The sequence below is a fragment of the Lynx rufus genome, unplaced genomic scaffold, assembly GCF_022079265.1.
Source record: "Lynx rufus isolate CCGP_SWC_20201006 ecotype Redwood Valley unplaced genomic scaffold, mLynRuf1.p SCAF_10, whole genome shotgun sequence".
Classification (NCBI taxonomy): domain Eukaryota; kingdom Metazoa; phylum Chordata; class Mammalia; order Carnivora; family Felidae; genus Lynx; species Lynx rufus.
This window is the reverse complement of record NW_025814824.1, coordinates 8,399,143-8,421,000: the sequence shown is the minus strand read 5'-3', so window position 1 is coordinate 8,421,000 and position 21,858 is coordinate 8,399,143. Positions and strand designations below refer to the sequence as shown.

At 45.7% G+C, this 21,858-nt stretch overlaps 1 protein-coding gene across 1 annotated transcript in view; it reads right to left on the bottom strand.

The window, feature by feature from the left end:
* The window catches only part of LOC124505204 (histone-arginine methyltransferase CARM1-like), a 248,552-nt gene that overhangs the window by 1,562 nt on the left and 225,132 nt on the right, over positions 1-21,858 (bottom strand). Inside the window, exons 8-12 of the mRNA XM_047071071.1 lie at positions 21,604-21,685; positions 20,342-20,427; positions 16,733-16,822; positions 14,389-14,526; positions 4,869-4,958 (exon numbers count right to left, since the gene is read on the bottom strand). Coding sequence (XP_046927027.1) covers positions 4,869-4,958; positions 14,389-14,526; positions 16,733-16,822; positions 20,342-20,427; positions 21,604-21,685 — 486 coding nt within the window. The remainder of the gene's footprint in view (positions 1-4,868; positions 4,959-14,388; positions 14,527-16,732; positions 16,823-20,341; positions 20,428-21,603; positions 21,686-21,858) is intronic.

The following is a 21,858-nucleotide window of genomic DNA, read 5'->3' as shown; positions in this document are numbered from 1 at the left end:
GCTCAATTTATTTGAGTCTTATCTGTATTAATGTACATATCAGGAGGTCTTTCCTTGTCCTTACTGAAAATCACGGATCATAGTTTATTCATTCTCCACTTGCAAGGCATTCTCGTTTCCAGTTTTGGTGATTACAAATAAAATTGCCATAAACATTCAGATAGAGTTTTCATCTGTCTCGTATAAATACCTTGCAGTGAGATGGCTGGGTCATGTGGTAAGCGGATTTTTTTTAACCATCTAAGGAAGTGTCAAACTATTCTCTAAATTGTCTGTACCATTTTGTATTCCTACCAACCATGAGGGAGAATTCTCAGTCCAGATCTTCACCAGCACTTGGTATTGTCAGAATTTTTATTTTAGCCATTCGAATAGGTGTATGTATCTAATGGAACTATGCCACGATGGTTCTAGTTGTCAGTTCTCTGTTGACTAATGATGCTGAACATCTTCTCATGTGCTTCTTGGCGATTATATCTTTTTTTTGATGGAGGGTCCGCTCACATCTTTGGCCCTTACCAAAAACGTTTTCCCATTACTAGGCTTGAGAGTATTTAGCATACATTCTTTTTATATTCGGCATATGATTTTTTCCCCCAGACAAGTGATTACCAAATATTTTCACCTAGTTTATAACGCATCTTTTCATCGTCTTTCAAAGATAGGTTTTTCATTTTGATAAAGGACAATTTATCATTTTTCCCTTTTTAGGAACTGTGTCATATGTAAGACACAGCTGTCTAACCCAAGATCACGAAGGTTTCCTTCTATGTTTTATTCTCCAAGTTTCATATTTTTTAGATTTTATGGTTCAGTCCATGATCTCTTTTGAGGTAATTTTTTTTAGACGGTGTGAGATATGGGTTGAAGGCCACTAATTTTATTGCCTATTGATATCCAATCATTCCTGTGCCACTTCTGGAAGACCGTCACCTCTCCGTGTAATTGCTTTTGCAACTACATCAAAAATCACATTGGCTGTATATGTGCGAGTCCGTTTCTGACCGCTGTTCATTCCATTCACCTACGTGGATGGTGTCGTTTTTTCAGCTTACACCGCCTGGATTACCATAGGTTTATCCTGAGTCTTGAGATCAGGTAGCTATTACTCTATTTATCTTTTTTTGGGGAAAAACTACCGCTATTTGAGATTTTCTCACTTGTTTACTTCCTGGATGTCTGTCAGGAGACCCACCAATCCTTGAGACTTTCAGGAACCACGAGACCAGGGAAATCATACCCCCATCATTCTCTGTTATACCCTAGCAATGAGAACATCTCCTGGTGCATGATAATTACTTAATAAATTCCATGGAGAAGAGCAGGAAGGAAAGTGATAGTTCAGTTGGGGAAACTGAAGGAATCTGTGTTTGGGAGGAGAGAAGGACCACGTTGTTTGGGAGAGGCTGTGAAGGGGACAGAGCCCTGGCTTGCGGCGGCAGCACGAAATAAGACAGGCTTTTGGCTCCAAAGCCCCAGGGTTAGAAACTCTGGGGCCATTCAGGAGCTCCATGGGGCCATGTTCATCCACCCACCCATCAGACATTCACCCAGCACCTGCTGTGTCAACACCGTGTTACAAACAGCAGAAGGCAAGATGCTGTGCTCAAGGTAGGAGGGGTTGCGGACACAAAACCCAGTAATTGAGACACATGCCCCCAGAGTGGTGTCTGCAGAGAGCTGAGTGCTCTGGGAGGGACATCTAAGCCAGCCTTGGCCTTGGAAGGCTTCTTGGAGGTGGGCATGTTTGGGGCACCTGGGTGGCACAGTCGGGTAAGTGTCCGATTCTTGGGCTCTGCTCAGGTCATGATCTCGCAGTGTGTGAGTTCGAGCCTGACATAGGGCTCCGCGCTGATGGAGCGGAACCTGATTGGGACTCTGTCTCTCCCTCTCTCTGCCCTTCCTCAGCTTGTTCTCTCTCTCTCTCTCTCTCTCTCTCTCTCTCTCTCTCTCTCTCTCTCTCAAAATAAATAAATAAACTTTGCCACCATGTACGAAGCGTTCTCCAGCTATTGCTGGGTGAGGGGTACCAGTGGTGGGTTTTATGGATTCATTCTGCTCTAGGTCTCCCCATCAATGCTCTCTTGGCACCCTCTACCCCTCCTACTCATCACGCATTGCAAGTATGATGACATAATTGTGCAGTTAGCTGTTTAAGGCCCTGCCCTCCCTCCTACTACAACACAAGCTTCCTGGAGGCAGGGACTGCCTGGTCGCCCCGCCAGCCAGATCTGGGGACAGACTGTGTGGGACCCGAGTGATGAAGGACTGGCCTCACAGTCCTTGGAGACTCTGCCGGGTTACTGGAGAGCTTTCCCTTGCCGATGAAGCAGTTCTGTCCCTTCGCTCACTTTTAGCAACATTTGTGAGCCCTTCTTTCATTTTCAAATTACTTTAAAATAATAGCGAAAATCAAAGTCTCCCTAGCCTGCCTAAGGAAAGACAGAAACCTGTACATCACATTTAATGGTGGATATTCAAGGTTTTAGTAATTAACCTGTCGATCCTTAGATGTTTTGGCATGCCCCATTAGATGTTTTTAGATGGCACCAGGTATCAGCCCAAACCCAAAAATGAATTTTTTGTTCCTGTGTGTAAATCTATCATGCCCTAAAAATGGGTAGAATAAAAAAAAAATGGAAAGTTACTCATTTTGATAAAGAAATTACCAATAATTACCTCTAAGTCACCGATAATTTCTCTGGGTAATGCCACTTCCCCAACACACACACACACACACACACGCACGCACGCACGCACGCATGCACACACATGCTCCTGTGCTGCTTCTCAGGTGCTGTGACTGTGGGGGACCCGAAGAAGGGCATCACCACAGCTGAACATTTAACTGTTTGTGCACTCGATGCGAAGTGCCCTTCAAAGAGTCGGTCGTTTAGCACCCATCATCACGATTGTGCTAGACATTAGGAAAAGGTTGGTGAAGAAGTTTAAATAAGATGTGAAGTGCCTAGGGGAGTCACATTTTTAAGCACCCTTATCTGCTTAATTAATTAAATACATCAGTCAGACTTGGTACTGAGAGAAGGGAAAAGGAAAGGCATCCGCTGCCCCCACACCCTCACCCAACAGTGTGTCTGTTCTGTCGGTGCTGTGGCCATCTTGCGAGTTGCTCAACCTTGACCGGTCCTCCCTGTGACCTTATGGCCACTGTGTTTGTGTCTTCATGCAAAGCAGGGGCTGGCCAAGGCCAAGGCCCAGGCCCTGTCTGTGTCCTGCTTAGAATCTTGTCCTAAGACAAAGTGGAAGCAGGACTCCAGTTACTGGTTCGCATGGTTCTTGCACTCAAAAGGGGGGTTTTCTAAAACCCTACAAAAATTCACTTTCTATCCCCAAATCCAAATGATTCTCTTTGGAATGAAGTGCAAGACCATCATCTATTTACGTACTGAGAGAGGAGGAGCACAGAGACCAGTAAGAAAAGGGAGAAAGACAGCAAACTGGCGATTACTGAACACCAGGAACAGGAACTGCCTAGTGCTTGGACATGTGATGGGCATCCCTGCAATCTCCCAGTGAGGCATGTGTTGTTAATTCCATTTCACAGAGGAGAAGACTGAGGCCTAGGCAGGTCAAATTGTGCTAGTGAATAGTCTGCATGCTCTGAGGCCACAATCTGTGCCCTCGACTTGAGTGACGGGATTTTGTACGGGGATGGGAGGGAGAACTCCCCTTTTCCCTCAAAGTTAAAGATGACATCCATATCCCTAAATGGCTATCAGTTTAAGATTCACACGATGCGTGACAACTCACACACAGCATAAACAAGAGAAGCCTTGCCTATGTTTTGCCTCCCGTGCTTCGAGGTCACGATTTCATTTTCTCATCTCTGCCAAAGAACTTTTGGTTTGGTTTCCCGTGTTTATTCTTTTCTTTATGCTTTTCAATACTGCAGAGACATGAAGCTTTGAACACAAAGCCTTGGGAGACTTTATAGTATGAAGGAAAAGTCTTTTTTTTGTTTTTTGGTAGGGAAGTCAAGAGTGACAGTGCCCAGTGGTTTTAATTCTGGGGTGGATTTCATGTGTGGATTAAATAAATTTTTTTAAACGATTATTCATTTTGTGAGAGAGAGACAGAGCGTGAGCAGGGGAGGGGCAGAGAGAGAGGGAGACACCGAATCGGAAGCAGGCTCCAGGCTCTGAGCTGTCGGCACAGAGCCCGATGTGGGGCTTGAACCCACGAACCATGAGATCATGACCTGAGCCGAAGTCGGACGCTTCACTGACTGAGTCACCCAGGCGCCCCTCACGTGTGGATTTTTAACGGGCTCATATGGATGAGGTGTAAGAGATGAGGGGCTCTTCCAGAAACATCCGTCATATCCCTCTCACTGTGGCAAGTTTTTACATCAGACAAAACCTGCATGGCTTCTAAAGAGGGGTTTGTCCTGACTTACGTGATCTCAAAAATATCTCACAAACTTACTTTAAATGGACTTCATGTTTCAGGTGTAGTGGAATAAATGCAGCACAAAACCATCTGTTAGTGAATGAAGGTCAGAGGAGCCCATATTTAAACTCCACATCGTGCAGATGAGAAAACCAAATACCAGAAGGAAGCGACTTTGCCCAAGGTCACGCAGCTCATTATAGCTCAGCTGGAACGAGAATTCACTTTGTAGGACTCTTTGTGGTTTCAAGATCAGGTTGTTACATATTGAATTCCATTTAATGGAACTAGAACACTCAACTCCATCAAAGGATCTAAGTCTCCTTAAGGAGGAAGGGTAGATGCCTCTTCTCCTCTTAGGAAAGAAAGGTGGAATTATCCTGAACCTCTTTACCTGGTCATATGGTCCACTGAGATTTCATACACATGGCTGGGACATGGCTGAGAGCATTTCTTACCTAAAGAAAGGATTCTTTAGATCGAGGATGTTCCCAGATCTGAAGCCTGTCTGGTTTACCAGCGCCACGATATGAATGTCATAGCTCTGTCTGTATGGCAGAAAACAAAACAAAAAAACAAAACAACTCCATCATTTTACGAGGCCGGTCACCTCTTCACACACTGAAGGCACCTTGGACACGTACCTACTTACTTCACGAGGGTTTTTTTTTTTTTTTCAATGTTTATTTATTTTTGGGTCAGAGAGAGACAGAGCATGAACGGGGGAGGGGCAGAGAGAGAGGGAGACACAGAATCGGAAACAGGCTCCAGGCTCCGAGCCATCAGCCCAGAGCCTGACGCGGGGCTCGAACTCACGGATCGCGAGATCGTGACCTGGCTGAAGTCGGACGCTTAACCGACTGCGCCACCCAGGCGCCCCTACGAGGGTTTTAAGAGTGTGGGGTTGGCATCTCGTCTACGGTCGTGTGTGTTTATGGGGATGCTACCAACATTAGTAGAGGCAACAGAAGGCCTTGTTTGTTAGAAGAGTTTGGCAGTTGTAATCTCTTGAGCTAAAAATTACAAAGTTAATGGTATTTCTGGTTTGATCAACAGCCAAGGACAGAAATGGCTTTAATTAATAGAGGCACTTTATGGGTCACCCACCGAAGTAACCAAAATAATCTTAATCGTGCAAAGACTGGATACGTTAAAGTCTCAAACTGACATAAAACAGTCAGTAAGTGTGACTGATTTTCAGAGGCCCCAGATGAAGGCTCATATAATTCCAGTGGGAATTGGCTGATAAGAACAAGTCATATGACATATCTTTGATGACTAATCTGAAGGACCTATGTTTGTGGGATTTTTATTAGTCATATGTATTCAACAACACATGTATTTCTTTGGATTATAAAGTGCTACCTATTCACTGTAGAATAACTGAAAAATAAGGAAAAAGAGAAATTAAATAAAAGAATTCATGATGTCACTAGACAAAGAATCTTCTAGCTAACACTATAGAGTATTTTCCTGTGTATTTTTTCCTTCTATTCTTTTCATAAATGTGAATTTGTAATACAATGATCTTAAATATTCCTTCATATCTCCTAATTTGATTTAACATAAACAAGCATTTATCCTATAATTCTTGACAACACATTTTTCAGTGGCACTAACGGGCATTACACAGGATAATTAATGATGCCCCATGATCAAATGTTTACATTTTTATAACGTATTACAAACATGTTATAACATATTATTGCTTTTAGTAACAAAAGCCTGATTTGACGACAGATATTCTGCTGCAGAGGACATTCCTGTAGTACATCTTTATGTCCTATTGGCGATTATTTGCCTGGAATAATTCTCAGTGTTAGACTCGCCAGGCTAAAGCACGTAAATATTTAAGGTTCCCAGCACCTATTGCTAAAGCATCTTCCAGAAAGTGGACTAAACTACTTCCTCACCTACAAAGTATAAAAGTGCTAATTTCATTACATATCTTCCAATCCTTAATATTTTAAATGTCTGGGGTTAACATATCATTGATTACTTTAACTGGAATTTCCTTGATGGTCTGGCTTCTGTGTCAAATTCTAGAAATTGCTGAGTGTTACAAATGCCTCTCACCCTGTTGTCACCAACAGTGGCCTGGGCAGGCTGACGTATAATGTCAGATCCTGTGAAGTCTGTACCTCAAGTTCCAGATTTTTATCGGGGCCAAACAAAGTAAGAGGGAAAGATGGGCATAGATTAAAAAACAAAAAATCAATGTCTTTTGACTGTATTTCAACTCATGTAACTGACTCCGAATTATTTCGTTATAAAATGTTCCCTCCATGATACATCGAGGAGGAGGTCACTGCATTTGTGACACTTGAAGGTAGACACAAGGAAAGCGAGATACTGAGACAGTGAGCTCCTTAGGAATAAGGGCAGCCCTTGCTGGAATCATAGAAAGGCTGAGAAATCAGGGAGGGACACACTTACTTATTTTCCCAAATGAGAGACGCCTTCTTAACAATATTTAAAGCAATGAACGTAAGACTTAACACAGAAACAGAGTACCCCGAGGTCTGTGCAAATGTGCGTGTCCATGGATGTGCATATGACACAACAGAGAACTGAATGGTTCCAGGTGGGGTCTGGAAGAAGAGACAGGAAGTTCCTGCTCTAGGGTGTTGTTCAGCAACGCTCTTTCCAGAATGCTACATAGGAAGGCGCTTGGGTGGCTCAGTGGGTCAAGTGTCTGTCTCTTGATCTCCGCTCAGGTCATGACCTCACAGTTCGTGGGTTTGAGCCCCACATTGGGCTCTGCGCTGATGGCTCAGAGCCTGGCACCTGCTTCGGATGCTGTGTCTTCCTCTCTCTCTACCCCTCCCCTGCTGGCACTCTGTCTCCTTCTCTCTCTCAAAAGATGAATAAACATTAAAAAAATTTTTTTTAAATCTACAGAGATGGAACAAATGACCTAAGAGGAGACATCCTTTAGTTGAAGAACTGAGTGCAAAACCATCTACCCCAAAAACCAAGAGCACACTTTACACACTGTATGGTAGCCACTTTGACAATAAATTATATTTAAAAATAACACTAAATAAATAAACTAAAAAAAAAACAAAAAAACATAAAAACAAAATCATTGTTTCTCATACCAACATTCCTTTTGGAATAACAGATATTGGAAGCGTAAGAACAACATATACAGGACACATCTGTCTGGAGAGTGTGGTAATTCATGACAATTTCATCTTAGAGAAAACAGAAGGTATAGTAGAGGGATAGGCTGAGCGCTCATGATCAAGGGAGAATAGGATAAACAGAAGTAGCAGGAAGCTTGGGGAAACAATGGCTCAGAAAAAGAGAGGGAGGGAAACAAGCCACAAGAGACTTAACAATAGAGAACAAACTGAGGGTTGATGGAGGGAGGTGGGGGGGGTGGGCTAGATGGGTGACGGGCATTAGGGAAGGCACTTGTTGTGATGAGCACTGGGTGTTGTATGTAAGTGATGAATCACCGAATTCTACTCCGGAAACCAATATTGCACTGTATGTTAACTAAAGTTTAAATTTTAAAAAAAAGTAAAAAAAAGAAAAAAAAATGACTCAAGTCACTGAGGGTTTACTGATAGGCGAAGGAAGGAATGAGAACCTCAGTAGAATGGACCCTGGACCAGCGTTCTTCAGAGGGGTTTGAGTGTGCCCCAAGGGGGTACACGGGGGGGGGGGGGAGAAAATACTTAGCTCCGATTTTTAATTCTTTCTTTTTTTTTTTAAAAAAAATTTTTTTTTCAACGTTTATTTATTTTTGGGACAGAGAGAGACAGAGCATGAACGGGGGAGGGGCAGAGAGAGAGGGAGACACAGAATCAGAAACAGGCTCCAGGCTCTGAGCCATCAGCCCAGAGCCTGACGCGGGGCTCGAACTCATGGACCGCGAGATCGTGACCTGGCTGAAGTCGTACGTTTAACCGACTGCGCCACCCAGGCGCCCCTAATTCTTTCTTTTTTGATAGAGAGAAAAGGGCAGAGGGAGAGGGAAAGAAAGACTCTTAAGCAGGCTCCGTGACCAGTGCAGAGCCCGCTGTGGGGCTCGATCTCATGATTGCGAGATCGTGACCTGACCTGAAATCAAGAGTCTGACACTCAACTGACTGAGCCACCCAGGTGGCCTGATTTTTAAAATTTTCAGCCCTGGGAAACGAATATACGTGTTCACCTAACACATACTGAACATTAGTGAAGTCACTAGGAAAGTGCCGGATTCGTTCTCTATTATGCTCACCTACTTTCTCGGGTTTTGCTAAGGCAGGACGGTTCAGTGAGAATCTGATTACACCGCAGACAATGTGGTACAACATCACTGAGTAAATACCAACTGGGCGGTGGAGACATTGGTCAGAGCCAGAAGAATCTGAGTAACAAAGGACAAAGAAACATCCCTTAAAGCTGAGCCCGCGCATGCTAATGCCTCACTGTTCCCGATCATCGACAAGAGTTTCGCCCCAGAGCTCCTGCCAATGCAGCTGTCCACACCCGTAGATATTTGGTCTGAGGCAAGTTGAGCGCAAAACAGAGCAGTTTAGAGATGACCTTTGGGAGCGCCACTTGGAGCTTCCAAACCTTTAACTCTTTGGTCAGCATTCCTTCTAGTTTCATAACACAAAGCTCATGGAACTCTCTGAAAACCAAATTCCCTGGCAGACCTGAGTACTGCAGACCTTCATAGGGACGCCCAAATTTTAAAGTATATTCCAAAAAATCTTGGCCCAGGGTGAGTGGCTGAGCTAGACCCCAAGTCAGCCTATGTATATTTGTTTTTTTCCATTCATTCTTTTTTATTTCTAATTTTGTGTCCTATGACGTATACACCATGTAAGTTTCTATGTGTGTATATACACAGAGACATGTCTACGCATGTGGGTGTATATATATATAAATAGTATATAAATAGTATATAGAATATATATCTCTATATCGAGCACTCCACTTTATACTTTCTATTATTACTGTAGTACATTCACAGAATTATAAGATAAATGCTAATCTATAATCGGGGGACGCATATACAAAATGTCTTTACTCCGAGGTGCACACGATCAAAAAACTTCATGGACACCAGCTTCTGTGCACTTGAGGGATATACATTTCATAAAGTTCATAAAAAACATAAGTTCTGTTTTATTGTCCACAGCAATAATATGAATGACAGCCAAAGAATGATGGAAGTCTGTGGAAAATAAAACGCTAACAATACGATCCCAAGGGGTCCTGGCTGGGAAGAAAAGGGCAGCCATTGTCACACCAGTGTGGCTTACCCTGGGGGCAGGGGGGGGCAGTTCTCCCGGGAGGCCAGAGTTTAAAAAAATATTTGACAAAAGGAAGGGGGAGATCCTGTCCAAAGGCAGGACAAACCAGCAGCACCTGACTGAAAAGAACGTCAAAGCACTGACATTCAGGAAGTGCTGAGTTTGGAGAAAATGCCAAAGAAAGTAATAATTTTAAAGCAAAAATGAGAGTAAGGAAGAGAAGAAGGCGGGAAAAAATGGAACTAAGATTTTCTGTGGACCTACTGTGTGCTGATAACTATACTATGTTCTCTCCTTTAATATTTGCCAAAGCCTGGTCATGTCTCAGGTCATGACCTCAGAGTTTGTGGGTTCAAGCCCTGCATCATGCTTGGCACTGATGATGTGAAGACTCCTTGGGATTCTCTCTCCCTCCTCTCTCTCTGTTCCACTCCCACTAATGCTTTCTCTCTCATAATAAATAAACTTTAAAAAATCACGTTTAAAAAATATTAAAGGGGCACCTGGGTGGCTCGGTCGGTTAAGCCTCCAACTTCAGCTCAGGTCACCATCTTGCGGTTCGTGAATTCAAGCCCCACGTCGGGCTCCGTGCTGACAACTCAGAGCCTAGAAACTGCTTTGGATTCTGTGTCTCCCTCTCTCTCTGCCCATCCCCTGCTCATGCTCTGTCTCTCTCAGGAAATGAATACACATTAAAAAAATCTTTTTTAATATATTAAAAAAAAATCTTCCTTCCGCCTTCCTCCCTTTCTTCCTGCTGCTAAGTATCATGTGTCCATAATCTCTTAGCGTCTGCTTTCAACTGAGCCAGACCTAAATTCTTACTAAAAGGAGGATCCTGACATGACTTCTTCATTCAGGTGGTCCTTCCACATCACTGCCGAATCTCTGAAATGAATTAAGTCAGGAGGGATACACCATAGAATGAGACTCGGGCCTTCTTTTTGGGAAGTTCACATATAGGCAAATAACAGGGATACAACATTGGTGCTTTAAGAAAGGTGTGGAAGGCTGGAGGAACCCGGGAGTCATGACACAGGTGTATGAGGTAAATGGTTTGCTTCTTTCTTACCCATCGGGGGGGAATAAAGGAGAGGAGGGTCAAAAAATATGACTGAGAAGGATGAAACCCAAGATACGTTAGGAGAAAATAATGGAGGGGCGCCTGGGTGGCTCAGTCAGTTGAGTGTCCGACTTCAGCTCAGGTCATGATCTCATGGTTCATGAGTTGAAGCCCCGCATCAGGCTCTGTGCTGACAGCTCAGAGCCTGGAGCCTGCTTCAGATTCTGTGTCTCCCCCTCTCTCTGCCCCTCCCCTGCTCCTGCTCTGCCTCTCTCCTCAAAAATAAATAAACATTAAAAAAAAGGTTTTGTTTAAAAGAAAGAAAAAAGTAATAGGAAAATAAGATGATTTAAATCCACCCACCTAATGATACCCTAAGATACCTTCAAATATAAATATCTGAAAGCAAAAGAATGTTAAGCAGAAAAGGCAAGTCCCAACTCCAAGCTGATGTTGGCTACTGCTCCTTAGTAATTTTTTTTCTTTAGAACTGGTCATTAAATAGATGGTTTATGAGGATTGAGGAAGAAAGTGGTGACTTCCAGGATGAACGCAGTATAAATCAGCATTTCCCAACTTTGCCTCCTGGAAACCATCCCCTAAACAAGCAGAAGAGAAAGACACTGTAGACCAGGGACCTCATTTTCTGTAAAACTGGGAGAAAGATAGAGTTTGCAGTCTCTAACTCATGTATAAGGGCTACAGAAGCACTTGGCATTGGCTGTAAGGCACATGGGAAAAAGCATAGAAGCGCAAAGAGAAGCAAGAGAGCCCAGCGGGGGACGCGTCTCAGAGAGTGCTCCCCAAAACACCCAAGCTGAGGATGAGGAGCATTTTCCGAAATGCAAAAGCTTTATTCCTCATGTGTAACGTCTTGTGCAGGCCCTGGGGTGGGCAAGACGTGCCTAGAACTGCAATATGGTAGAACCACGGAAACAAGCAGAAGAGAAGCCATGTTGGCAGGAAGCAGGATGACTCTGTGGCGGCACAGGAGAGAGAATGTGAGTCGAGAAAAACAGACCGCCTGAAGATGGTCATGTCTCTCCCGCCACAGGAACTCCCTTCTTGTAAATTACTTTCCAGAAAAGTCCCACCAACTCTCCAGAGGGGCGGGCTTAGAACCTCCAACAATTTAAAAATCACTCTTACAGGATGTTAGCCTATAGCCAGCCAGGAAGACTGGCAGGATTTTGGTAGAGCTCTCCAAATATTTCAACAACTGCCATTTGGAGCCTGGAACAGACTCAGATGCAGAAGTAAGGTCAATGAGTAGACTTACTAGGAAGTACTTGTAGGATCAACAACAAGAATAATTTTTTAATGATCAGAGATGTTTGAAGTACAAGACATCAATAACCAAAGACCATATGAAAAGTTATTTACCCCTATTAGTAATTAAAAAAATATAAACCAAAACAACCAGATGCAACTTTTAAAAATTATATTTGGAGGGGGTGCCTGGGTGGCTCAGTCAGTTGAGCGACCGGCTTCGGCTCAGGTCATGATCTCGCACCTCGTGAGTTCAGGCCCCGTGTCGGGCTCTGTGCTGACAGCGTGGAGCCTGGAGCCTGCTTCGGATTCTGTGTCTCCCTCTCTCTGCCCCTAACCCACTCACATTCTGTCTCTGTCTCTCTCAAAAATAAAAAAACATTAAAATAAAATAAAATAACATAAAAATTGTATTTGTAGGGGCCCCTGGGTAGTTGAGCGTCTGACTCTTGACTTCGGCTCAAGTCACGATCCCAGACCTGCGTGCGTGGTCAAGCCCTGCATCAGGCTCTGGGCTGGGTGAGAAGCCTGCTTGACGTTCTCTCTCTCCCTTCCCTCACATGTGCACACACATCACTACTGGCAAAAGCCACAGAGACCAATCACAGGCAGTGTAGGGAAAAGAAGTGCAGAAATGAGCCTGGCCGTCCATGGCCGTCCATCACCGTGAGTGGACATTGGTGCAACCATTGAGGTTGCACATAAAGGTACAAATACATAAAATACATAAAAGGTAGTATTTATCAGAGTGTCACAGGTACATACCCTTTGATCTAGCATCTCCATTTCTAGGGATCTCATGTAGAAATATTCTTGTCCCTGTGCAAGCTTTATGTTCAAGGGGATTTAGGGCAGAGTTTTTCACAGTGGCCCAAAAAAAGGGGAAACGTGGGAAGCAACCCAAGTATCAACCCATCAGCAGTTTTTTAAAAAAAATGTGTTTTTTTTTTAAGTTTATTTATTTATTTTGAGAGAGAGAGGCAGCATGAGCGAGCAGGGGAGGAGGAGAGAAAGAAAGAGGGAGAGAATCCGAAGCAGGCTCCGTGCTGTCAGCACAGAGCCCAGTGAGGGGCTCAAACCCACGAACGATGAGATCATGACCTGAGCTGAAACCAAGAGTCAGATGCTTACCCAACTGAGCCATGGAGATGCCCCGCCGTCAGTGATTTTTAAAAAGACATGTAATACATCTATGCCCTCCACTATTACGCATCGATTAAAATAACAAAGCAGATCTATGTGCACAGATTCAGGACTTAATGCTAAGTGAAAACTTAAGTGGGAGACGGCTAGTTGAATCTTCTTGTAAAACAACAATAAAAACCCCACAATGATGTTATTAGTACATGCACAGAAAAATCACCTGGAAGCATATGGACCAAGGGGCCCCATCTGGGGAGTGGGTGAGGGGTGGCAGCGAGTGTGGACTCTAAACACTTTTGTAGTTTTGAATTTATATGTGAGCGTGTTAGGCTTTTGTAAGGAAAGAAATGTAGACTTTGAAAATGGAAGGGTTGGGGCACCTGGCGGCTCAGTTGGTTAAGTGTCCAACTTCGGCTCAGGTCATGATCTCACGGTTCGTGAGTTCGAGCCTCACACGGGGCTCTGTGCTGACAGCTCGGAGTCTAGAGCCTGCTTGGGATTCTGTGTCTCCCTCTCTCTCTGCCCCTCCTCTGCTCATGCTCTGTCTCTCTCTCAAAAATAAATAAACATTAAAAAAAATGGAAGGGTTGATTTGTAAGGGGATGAGCTCTCCATCACAGGAGTGTTCAAGTGCAGGTCCGAGAAGAGGTGGGAGGTAGGGAGAGAAGGAAGTTGAGTGAGATGATCTCTGAGTACCCTTAATATCCTGAGAGTCCTTGAACTCCTCCGCTATTCCTTTCTCCCCTGATTCACCCCGGAGAAGCTCCAACAAGGTGAAAGAAAATAGAGCATCTTAAAAATGAGATAAATCAAAGTCATTGCTGCAGAGGAGAGGCCTCGTGAAATCCATTACCAGAGGGACACAGCCAGTCCTGCTGTGCCCACACCACACATCGCCCTGCTGTGCCTGTCCCCTGGGGAACAAATCGATGGTATTGTACTAAATTTGAGGGCGTGTGGCTAGATGCAAGGGAAGTCAGGAGCTGATGATGTGGGATTTCAAGCACTTGATAATTCAAGCGTTTGGCAAGCACTCCGACCACCTCCGTGCTCAGGTGGAGAACGCTGCCCTTGAGTCACCCCAAGCTCCCCATCCCTGTGGCCCTCATCGCAAGGAAGACGTTTGCTGTCTTGGTAGCAGAGTGAGCTGGGCTTTTGTAAAGTCTGCTGCCCATTTCGAGGGGCTGAAAACGCTCCCACCGCTGACACCCCCTTGCCCAGTAGTCAGTAGTCTAGTTCCCAACTTACCGTCTGTTGGCTATAAACAGCACTTTCCCTGAGAGGGTCTCTCCTTCTTTGGCAAAGAGGGGAGTGTGGAGAAGGCACCGCACCTGATACCAATGAGTCAGAGGCTCAGTTGGGGCTGTCGACAGCCAAACAGTTACCCTGTGGGACGGGAGAAGAGTTAAACGTCAGTTACGCTCTGGGGCCATATTGCATGGATTGCACTGGGGACTTAGGTTGATAGTTGGTTTGCAGAGTTTTCAACTCATGGAATCCTTTTAAGGTAAGGGTAGCTCAGTTTAGGTCATTGCCATGGCAATGTCCCAAGAGCTTTATATGTATTCCCTAACTAAGTATATATAGTAACTCGATAAAGTCAGCACAGGGAGGTTAAAGGACATGCCCAGCATCACAGAGAAGACAGTTGGAGCGCCAGGCTTCAAACCTGTGGATTTGGCCATTCTGTCAATCTGTCTTTTTTGTTAAGTTTATTTATTTTGAGAGAGACAGAGAGAGACAGAGAGAGAGAGAGAGAGAGAGAGAGAGAGGAAGAGAGACAGAGAGAACAAACATGAGCAGGGGAGGGGCAGAGAGAGAGACAGGGAGAGAGAATCCCAAGCAGGGTCTGCGCTGATGGCAGATGTGGGGCTCGAACACACAAACCGTGGGATCCTGACCTGAGCCGAGATCAAGAGTCGTCCCCTTAACGGACTGCACCATTCGGGTGCCCTTCAATCTGTCTTTCTGAATCAAAGTTCGTTAGAAGCCCAACAAGGAATAGAGTTAAGTTGGGAACTGAGTTGTCTGAAAGTTTTGTGTCTCTCAAGGTAACAAGTCTGGAGTCTGGCCTCCTACCGTCTCATGCCAACCTGTTCAGGGAACCTGAGAGGGCTTCTGGAAGCAAGAAAAGCCCTGGGGCAGATGGTCTCTGCTGTCCTTCCGGCTCAGACGTCCCACACATGTATGTGTGTGTGACAGTGTTTACATGGGCGTTCTTCATTTCATACGAAGATGCGAGAATACCTGGCTGTGCCCCCAAACACCAAGGTCACCTGTCCTGGTGACTCACCCGACCGTGTCGCTGGTTTGGATGGAGAAAGGTGTGCGTGGAACACACAGCTGACCCCTACAGGGTCTATTTTGACTTGAAGATGTTGCAGCGAGGGGGGTGGGGGGGTGGGGGGTGCATTTTACAAAATTTCACCGCTAAGTAATATAAACCACTCTTCTATCAAAATATACTCAGGCACATGTGGGAGAAGGATGCAAGCTGTCTAAAGCTTTGTAGGATAAAGCATCTCACTTCAAAGGAACTGTCCCCTTGGAGCAGGCCACTTCAAGCTTCTCTCCCTTAGCCCTGCAGGAACAGATTCACTGGGGGAAAGTCTGAGAAACCAATGTATGGATTCCTTGAACAAATATGCTTCTGCGGTGTAGGGACGACTCGTACAGCATTTTCTTTTTCTCTGATTGTCAGCCCAGACGAGGCTGCCGGGGGTCCCCTCCTCCCCGGAGCACCCCCACCCCCACAAGCTCCCTGAGCTTTATCGCAGACCCACGGGCACTCCTGTTCTCCGCAGATGTCTTGATAAGCCTGGATGTTTTTACGAGGAGGAGAGAGGAGTGTAATGCAAAAGCTTTCCTTTCACCTGGTCATGTGACGCAGAGCTACTAGGTTCACCCGTCAGAGAGCATGAGAAAGCCTGGCAAGAGAGTAGGGGAGTCAGGAGGAGAGCAGAGGTTTGGGGGTACGGTAATGGCACAGCCCTTATGAGGAAGACCAAACACGGACAGTCAACTTGTAGGTGGTCTTTCTCCTCTTTCCTCTGAAGCTTCCAAGCTCTTCAGGAAGGGCAAGGAAATGACCTTGATGATACGACCTCATGTTGCAATTAGCATTAGTGGTATATGCCTGCCTGATCATTGAGGAAGGACTCTCTAGCATCTTCTGTGAGGCGGAGGGCGTGAACAGAGTCAGGGAAGGTAGGATTCCAGGTATCACTCAGGTACAGGAGGTTCTCTAACCAGGATAACATGCTGGAAGCCAAGGCAGGGGCTGGGGGTCCTTCCCACCCTCTATTCTGGAATAGACCAAGAGGGCTGATGAAGCACAGACCCTTTCCCATCCCTTTAAGTCTCAATCCAGTTGGCTTAAGAGGTTTTGCACTATGTTAGCCAGAGCCAAGAGGACACCATGGAAAATTGTCTCATTTTGACTTCGCCCTAAAATCTAAAAGTGCCTTCCTTTCTCGGAACCCAGAGAAACAAGTATTACTGTTGAAATCAACTTCAAAACACTTTCAAGCCACGACTACACAATGTAGAGAATGGCGTAGGACAGAGTAGTCAAGGAAGGGGTGATACTTACACAGATCCAACAAAGGCCACGTCAAACCAGAACGCCAGGCCGTGGATGAGGCCAGACTGTGTCATCTGAAACACAAAGGGGATTTCTACTCTGCAAGGAAAGAAAAAGGAGAGAGCGTAGAAACATTTGGAATTATTTTGTTGTTGTTGACAGGCACACTAGACGCATTTGTGGGATTGGGGAAAATCACGGAATATTTTCCTTCCCTCTTAAGCACAGTTGCCTTGGCAGCAAGGTTCTCTCAGTGTGTGATTCATGCCTGGGTGATGCCACACATGGGAGAATTCTGCGTCTTGACAAAACTCTGCACGAGTTTCCCACCAGGCTACGGCAAGCGTCACACCGAGGCGGCCATGGCTTATACCAAATGCACGATGAGCGGGAACAGGAAGAACAGTGGCGAAGGTGCAACAAAATCTAGGTGGTTACTTGACAAGTCACTTAAATTCCCTGAGCCTCAGTCGCCTCATCTGTTGATGGGCGACGAAGGCTCTCTCCTACTTCCCTTTGCAAGGTCCTCGTGTGCTCAAATGGGGAAAAATGTGTACGGGAGGGCTTTGCAAACTATAAAAGTGTTACACAACTCCAAGATGGTATTATTCGTCCACCGCTAAGGGGAGACATGTTTTAGAGAGTGCTCTAAAGATTTTCAAGGGAGGTGGTACCTTATTTGCATTTATGGTGCCCCCCCCAAAGCCCTAACTTCTTTCACCCTGTGGCAGAGCATTTCTAGAGTTTTCCATTGTACCGATCACACTGAATTTTTTGACATTGCATGGCCATTATTTCCTCCAGTTTTTTTGCATTCCCCTAAATAGACTATGAACTCTTCAAGGGTAGACTTTTTTAAAATTAAATTTAATTAAAAAAAATTTTTTTTAACGTTTATTAATGAGAGACAGAGAGACACAGAGCATGAGCAGGGGAGGGGCTGAGAGATGGAGAGACACAGAATCCGAAGCAGGCTCCAGGCTCCGAGCTGTCAGCACAGAGCCTGATGTGGGGCCCGAACCCGCGAACTGTGAGATCATGACCTGAGCTGAAGTAGGACGCTTAACTGACTGAGCCACCCAGGCGCCCCTATTTTTTAAATTTTTTAAAAATTTTTGTTTGTTTGTTTGTTTGTTTGTTTATTGTTTTTCCTTTTTTAGAGAGAGACAGAGAGAGAGAATCCTAAACAGACTCCGTGCTCAGTGTGGAGCCTGATGTGGGGCTCGGTCCCACCACCCTGGGATCGTGACCCAAGCTGAAATCAAGGGTCGGATGCATAACCGACTGAGCCACCCAGGCACCCCAAGGGTAGACTTTTAAAAATTACCTTTTGCACCTGTGCAAGCACCAGCACTCTATCTGGCACAGGGTAGGATCTCCATAAACATTTGCTGAATCAACACACAAATAAACTGAATGACAGGTGACATCTCTGGGAAGCCAACACAGATGTAGTTTTCAAAAAATTCCCTGGGACTCAGGAGGGGGCCCGGAACAGCAGATAAAGTCAATAGAAGTCCATTTTGTCTGGGCCTGTGGTACTTACTGGAGTTGTTCCCAAATGCCAGTTCTCTTGAGCTGGGCATAGGGTAGCATTACAATTATCCTGTCACCCAGGCTCGGGCCCAGCCACGTGATTTACTTTGGCCAATTAAGTGTGAACAGAAGTGATCTGTGTCATTTCCAGGCAGAAGCTCTTATTCCCAGTACAGACTTCGCCACGATCCTTCTTTTTCCTCAGTGAGGAGGACTGTTCCAGACAGAGGCTGGTGCACCAGGGTGGGTGATGGTGTACAGAGTGAAAGCTGGGCACAGTAGATAAAGAGTGTCGGGGAGAGAGACTCCTGTGTTATAAGCCACCGAGGCTTCTTTTTTTTTTTTTCTTTCCAAGATTTTATTTAAATTCAAGCTAGTTAACATACAGTGTAGTCTGGCTTCAGGAACAGAATTTAGTGATTTATCACCTACACAGAACACCCAGGGCTCATCACAAGGGCCCTCCTTAATGCCCATCCCCCATTTAGCCCATCCCCCCCATGCACCTCCCCTCCAGCAGCCGTCAGTTTGTTCTCTATAGTTAAGAGTCTCTTGGGGCACCTAGGGGGGCACAGTCAGTTAAACCATCTGTTCTGTTTCAAGGTTTCTTTTTGTTAGTGCTGCAGGTTCTAGCCTGCGCTGATTAGACACAGCACCCTTTGTCCGTTGTGATCTCCACACAGATGATGGTTTGCGTTGGCCAGCTGCACCTGCTCGAGTCTGGCCCTTGCTTCCTCAGGGGTCCAGGAAAGATGACAACTTGGCTGGGTCTTAAATTTCGTACCCAGAAAAAAATGTGCATAGAGATCTCCTTCCAGAGAGAAAAAGGCAAAATACCAGTGAAAAATCATCCAAAGGGGATTCAGAGCACCATCTAAGGAGTGAGTTCCCATTACAGAGTCTCTTCAAGTGGAGGGAGAAGGGCAAGGCTAACATTTACTGAATGTCCTCTTTGAAAAGGAGCCGGGGCCTGTGAAACACTTAGCCCAGCACCTAATGTAAAGTAGGCTGTACTCTTCTTGACGTTAATGTGGGCACTGGCCTGAGTGACGGGTCAAACAGCCCAGACTCTGGAGCCTTCTGAATGGTTCAAATCCCAGGTCCAATATACTCATGGGGCACCCGGGTGACTCAGTCGGTTGAGCGTGTGACTTCAGCTCAGGTCATGATTTCACGGTTTGTAAGTTCGCGCCCTGCATCGGGCTCTGTGCTGACTTGGCTCGGAGCCTGGAGCCTGCTTTGGATTCTGTGTCGCTGTCTCTCTCTGCCCCTCCCCCACTTGTGCATGCATTCTCTCTCTCTCTCTCTCTCAAAAATAAATAAACATTAAGAAAGTTGGGAGCATTCACTTTTGAATGTCGCCACTCTACTACTATTCTTTCTAATCTTATACATTAATAAACTTCTGCCTGTTGCTCAAAAAAAAATTTTTTTTTTATTTTTTATTAAAAAAAATTTTTTTTTTCAACGTTTATTTATTTTTGGGACAGAGAGAGACAGAGCATGAACGGGGGAGGGGCAGAGAGAGAGGGAGACACAGAATCGGAAACAGGCTCCAGGCTCCGAGCCATCAGCCCAGAGCCCGACGCGAGGCTCGAACTCACGGACCGCGAGATCGTGACCTGGCTGAAGTCGGACGCTTAACCGACTGCGCCACCCAGGCGCCCCCCAAAATTTTTTTTAACATACTAATTCTGTGATCTTTTGAAACCCAGTGTTCCACTCTGCCTCACATCTGTCACCATTAAAATGGAGGTAACAACAGTTCCATCTGTAGAGCACTGTCGTGAGGACGAAATGAGTCATTGGAAGTGAAGGGCTCAGAACATCGAGTCGTTGCAGAAGTTCAAGCCATTACTACTTAGTTTTTCTCATTCAGCTCTTAAAACAACCCACGAAAGAAGCAGCATTATCCATGTTTTGCAATAAAATGGAACGAGTATTGATATAGCATCCCCGAGTGTGACTCACACCCGAGATCTCGCCCCTGTGTGAGCGGCAAAACCCTGCACTGAGGTTCTGGGGCTGAGAAAGGCTGAGAAGAGGCTTTAAAGACCAGGAGTAATGCTGATATTTACAAACCTGTGCAGATCTGCTTCTTCTGCATCCATGAAGTTTACCGTGTATTTGACCGTCCGAGCCATCAAAATCCTAACGTCAAACGTGTCCTTGGGGGCAAGGAAGCAGAGGCATTATCTTTCGGTCAGGATAAACCGAACCCAAGCAAGCCTGTAAAGTGGCTTTCCTCTTGAAGTGTTAAGTCAACAGGAGTTAGGATTGAGAAGGCATGAGCTTAATGAGAATGCCTATCAGTCGGAGTAGCTAACAATTATTTCACGTTTTCTACACGCCAAGCCCCAAGTGCTTCATGCTCTCCTGCGTGCTAAGGAGCAGCTGTTCGGTGTATCTGAAAATCATCCGGATTTTACCACTTCTGCACCTTCCAGGAAGTTCCACAAAAACTTAGCCTACCTCTGCTCCGGGTGTGGCCTGTGACCCTAGCTGGGCCAATCACTGATCACTTTTTCCCTGAATACAGTTTCAGATGCAGGAGCACGACCCAAGGGAGGGCGGCCAGCCTCTACCCAAACTAATCCTGGGGCTCTCGCTCAAGTTATTGGAAAAAGGCAGGTCCTCCTGTGGGACTTACAAGAGTTGTAAGAGTCTGAGGCTGGAGTCCCTGAAGCCATCTTGCTACCACAAGGGGAGATCCTGACTGAGAATAGGGTTAAATCAGAGGCAATGGAGACAAATTACAAGGATGGAAAAAATCAGACTCGGGTGACATTGTCTGAACCCCTGCAACAGGCCCCTTGCTTCAGGCTTTGCGGTTTTGGAAGCCCAGTAATTAAGCCAGTTTGGGTTAATGCAAACTTATCGTTGTCCAAGGTCGCACAGTTGGATGGGGCCACGACTGAAACCCCAACGTGTTCGACAGCAAAGCTCCTGATCTAAGCTATTTATTTTACAGAGCTTCCTCCTCTATGCCTGGGGCCACCAGAATCAATGGGAAGATATGAATTATTGAACAAGTACCAGGGCTGAGTGTGTACACGGGGTGAGTCAGGGCAGTGGGAGAATTAGAAGTGACTTATTGAAAGGCGGTCAGAAAATCTCCTTGCCTCCGACAGCATCATTCCCTGAGAATTTTCGTAATTGATTGGAAATGAGAGCTGGAGCACTCGAAAACCCAGGGCTCCAAGGAGCTCTTTTTTCTCTTCTGTGCCGGCTTCACAGAGCCTGGCAACACGGTGCCTCCCAGGTGCGTGAGCGAGCGGGCGAGCGAGCGGATCGATAGACGAACACATGGGTGGGGGGGAGAGCCTGGAATGAAGCACACTTACCACTATCGGCTGCCTGAAATACTCATCCACCGCGGCCCCCCGGAGACTGGACAGGTTGACCCCATAGAAACACTGCTGGTGCCTGAAAGAGGGAACACAGAGAATCGCCGTGCATCTTGCCCCTCCGCAGAGTCCCCGAGCCCCTTACAGCTGTGACGTCCTGGGAGGCCACCTCCCAGGTCCTCAGAGGCAGCTTGGGGCACGTGTGCGAACACGGGAAGGGAAACTGGTCTAGGGGGACAAACAGAGGAAGGA